Source organism: Theropithecus gelada, chromosome 2 (genome assembly GCF_003255815.1).
Source record: "Theropithecus gelada isolate Dixy chromosome 2, Tgel_1.0, whole genome shotgun sequence".
NCBI classification, from domain to species: Eukaryota; Metazoa; Chordata; class Mammalia; order Primates; family Cercopithecidae; genus Theropithecus; species Theropithecus gelada.
This window is the reverse complement of record NC_037669.1, coordinates 95,559,875-95,563,880: the sequence shown is the minus strand read 5'-3', so window position 1 is coordinate 95,563,880 and position 4,006 is coordinate 95,559,875. Positions and strand designations below refer to the sequence as shown.

The window sequence follows — 4,006 nt, the reverse complement described above, 5'->3', positions numbered from 1 at the left end:
ACGTCAACTGGACCACGCCCCTGATGCGTAGACCGGGCAACATGGCGGCCTCCATTCGGGCGTCAACGTCGGATACAAGCGCCAAATTCAAATTCGCGGCCATCTTGAGCGGAATACAGTCGCCCGCGGCGCAGTCGGGAGGTGGAGGCATCGGCTGCATTGTTCCCGGGATCGAGGGGTGAGGGCGCTATGGCACCCGGCTGCAAAAGTAAGTCTGGAGCCCAGACTTCGTTACCCTATCTTTGCCCCCAAATACAGCTGTGAAAGGATGGCAACCTCGGACCGCCCGCAAGGTTCTTGCTGGGCATGAACTGCAGGAGCTGAGTGACGGGCGGGGGCGTTTGGGAATCCCTCTCTGTCGCTCAAAGACAATACGCTAGCCGAAAAGGTCATCCCTTCCGTGTCCTGTGCGCATGCTAGGAGTCTGGCGCAGTTGTAGGCGCTCGGGATGAGCAGTGGACCTGCCGTTCTTCCCTTTCTTTCCCTCGGTTCTGCTGTTTCTTCGTAGGCCTCTTCCCACATCCCGACCAGGGCTACCTCTCTAGATATCCTTGTTTCAGGATCGGCTTTTGCTCCCACCAGCGTCTGCATATTTCCACATTTCTGACCTTCCTATAGGGAAGGGTTTATTTATATTCCAAACACTTCTTTCTCTTTTTTCGTTAAGTAAATGGAATGTTAAAACACAGATGTCAGCAATGTCTGTGTTCTCACAGTCTCTATTTTCACTTAAAGGAGACCCGTCCGATTTCTTTCTCTTTTTCACGGAGGAGAGCACTGTCATTTTTGCTTATGATAAACCCTACAGTTTTCATTAATGTAGTCTTTTGCTGTGCCTGTGTACGTGCGCCACTTCTTACATTGCCACATCTCTTAAGGAGTCTTGTTTTTGTAAACCTGATTATGAGCTGATTTAATGGGATCTTTGTGAATGGTCTGAATGGTAATGAGGAGAGGCCTAGATCAGATGATTAAGAATTTGTGAACTTCTGTCATTTGAGCTTTCCAACAGCGTTAATGTTTCTAGCTTTCTGTCAATTATAGTTGTTTTTGATGGGTTTGTTGTTTCAGTAACCTTTTAGGTCGATCGCACTTTTATTGGAACACCTCTTTATGCTACCTTTTTCCATCTAAAATATTCCTTTTCCTTCATCCTTTTCAGTATTCAAGGACTATGAGCTCACAAAATGGTACCTTATTGGAGAGAAATGTTCATCCTGCTTTCTGAACAATCATACTGTTTGTTCTTTGTTTCCACCTTATGGATCTGGACTCAAGCCAAAAAAAATGATGCCTGTTAAATAAGTAAAGTATCTGCTTATTTAATGAGATATATGTATGTGACTAAGGGCTCTTGTCTGAAAACCAAATTTGAGAGCCTTTCTTAAAGTGGTGGGAGCACTCCCCTTTATGATGGTGGTGATGCCATGGGGAACTTTTCCACTCCCTTAAGTTTGTTGGCAAAATTGAGGTTGATGACTTCCCAGGTAAAGTGTTTCTTGCTTTCCCAGCAGCCCAGAGACCTGGAGCATGAAGTGGGAACACATCTGAGAAGAGAGCCCATGCAGTGGTCTTTACAACTTTTACTTTGTGCCCTGAAGGCTTTTTTTTTTTTTTTTTTTGAGACAGAGTCTCGCTGTGTCACCAGGTTGGAGTGCAGTGGTGCAATATCGTCTCACTGCAACCTCCACCTCCCGAGTTCAAGAGATTCTCCTGCCTCAGCCTCCCGAGTAGCTGGGATTACAGGCACCCACCACCACGCCCAGCTAATTTTTTTGTTTTTAGTAGAGCTGGGGTTTCACCATGTTGGCCAGGATGGTCTTGATCTCCTGACCACATGATTTGCCCACCTTGGCTTCCCAAAGTTTTGGGATTACAGGTGTGAGCCACCACACCTGGCCCCATGAAGGCTATCTCTAGTGACATTGACACCATGAGTTGCTGATTGTGAAATCAGAGAAATGAAAAAGTGAAATATACAATTCCCTTTTTTTTTTAAAAGACAGTGTTGCTCTGTCACCCAGGCTGGAGTGCACTGGCACAATCTTGGCTCACTGCAGTCTCTGCCTCCTGGGTTCAAGCAGTGCTTGTGCCTCAGCCTCAGAGTAGGAGATCTGGATTTAGCATGCCTTTGTTCAAATCCTAGCACTTCTCAGTGATGGTTCCTTAGATCTCAATTAGAAATAATGCCAGAACTATCTACATTTGTGTAGTTTTAAATTTCACTTTATCTTGCTATTTGCTCATTAACTTTGCTTCTTTTTTTATTAAGTAAACATTTTACTTTGGGTTCCTTTTAGATTTACCAGGAAGTTTCACATAAGCGCAGATCAGTATCCATCTATTTAGTTTCCATCTGATCAGTTACACAGATCTCTGCAGAGATGAAGAGCTGGCAGCCTACCTTCTGGGGCTTCTTGTTGTTGTTTGCTTGTGTATTTGCTTAGCAACTGGCTGGATCAATTTAGTGAAGTCTATTTCCCTCCTATACTGTTAAGCCTTTGATGTTGCTCCTCAGGAAAGCACAGCTTTGGATATGCCCACCTGTATCCTGGGATCACAGTGGTTTTGGTAGGGATCTCTTTCTTTCCATGACTGCACACAGCTGTGAAACTCCAGTAATTGTTAGCTGATTGCTCTATTGTTTTTTAACAATGTCCTGGGGCATAAATTGTCTTACAAACTACTTCAGTTCTTGCTCCATTGAAGGAGTAGTTTCTGAGGTTGTCTTTCATATTTCTTCTGACTCCACTGTAGCTACTCCTAGTTGATCTTATATCCCCATTGTCTTCTGGCAAGTGAACAGGCCTACAATTTAGCTTGTATCTTGAATGTCTTCCTAATTACTTTCACTAAAACCTACACTGTTCCTGAGAGTGCCCTTAGGTTTGAACTTCTTTCCCCCACACCCCACCCCAAGACGGAGTCTTGCTCTGTCACCTAGGCTGTACGGCAGTGGCGTGGTCTCGGCTCACTGCAACCTCCACCTCCTGAATTCAAGCGATTCTCCTGCCTCAGCCTCCCAAGTAGCTGAGATTACAGACATGTGCCACCATGCCCAGCTAATTTTTGTTTTGTATTTGTAGTACAGAGACGGGGTATCGCTATGTTGGTCAGGCTGGTCTCGAACTCCTGACCTCAAATGATCCACCTGCCTCGGCCTCCCAAAGTGCTGGGATTACAGGCATGAGCTACCACACCTAGCCAGGTTTGAACTTCTCTATGCTCTGTTGCAAATGAATTCAGCTCATTTGGGAAGAGAATAGGAGTTATCTGTTTATGGGCTGATTCTTCGTCTAGGCAAAATCTCTGAGCCTGGGCACTATAGTTGGGGATAGGGATAATGGCAGTCTTGTCTCTGAGTGATACCCTTTCTAGTTGCCGAGCATTTTGTGGGGAGGGTGGGGAGTGCAGCAGCCTTGTGTGGAACCACTGCCTAATGAGTTGGGACAAGGGTGATCAGGGCCCCCAGTGTTCTCAGCATGCAGTTGCAAGATGAGGGCTGGGTGGGAGAAGGGAGAGCCGTCACCTCTCAACCACACTTGTCTAGGACTTTACCTCAGCATCAGGTAGCTAGCTGGAGACACAATGATACACTGACATCCTGCTACTCTGTGGAAGACTTGCAGTTAGGAGCTGGAGGGGGATCCCTGTGTTCTTGGCTGCTGCAATCTACAGTGGAGTGTTTGCCTTGCTGAGATGGGAGGAAGAGAGCAATCTTGGTTCAAATAACACAGGACCACCTTTCTTGATGAATTTTCATAAATGTTCTTGAATGGATGTTTCTTTGTTTGCTGTTTGCCTTTGGGAACATTTCCAGAGGCTTTAATTTTATTTTATTTTCTTTTTTTTTTTTTTTGAGATGGAGTCTCACTCGGTCACCCAGGCTGGAGTGCAGTGGTGTGATCTCGGCTCACTGCAAGCTCTGCCTCCTGGGTTCATGCCATTCTCCTGCCTCAATCTCCTGGGTAGCTGGGACTACAGGTGCCTACCACCATGCCTGGCT

General features: G+C 46.0%; 1 protein-coding gene across 2 annotated transcripts in view; it reads left to right on the top strand.

The window, feature by feature from the left end:
* The first annotated feature begins 38 nt into the window (after positions 1-38).
* The window catches only part of KIF15 (kinesin family member 15), an 88,192-nt gene continuing 84,224 nt past the window's right edge, over positions 39-4,006 (top strand). The window contains exon 1 of one of the 2 annotated variants that reach the window (XM_025376816.1): positions 39-208. In XM_025376816.1, coding sequence (XP_025232601.1) covers positions 190-208 — 19 coding nt within the window. In that variant the 5' untranslated portion in view covers positions 39-189. The remainder of the gene's footprint in view (positions 209-4,006) is intronic. The other variant, XM_025376817.1, reaches the window with a different exon arrangement.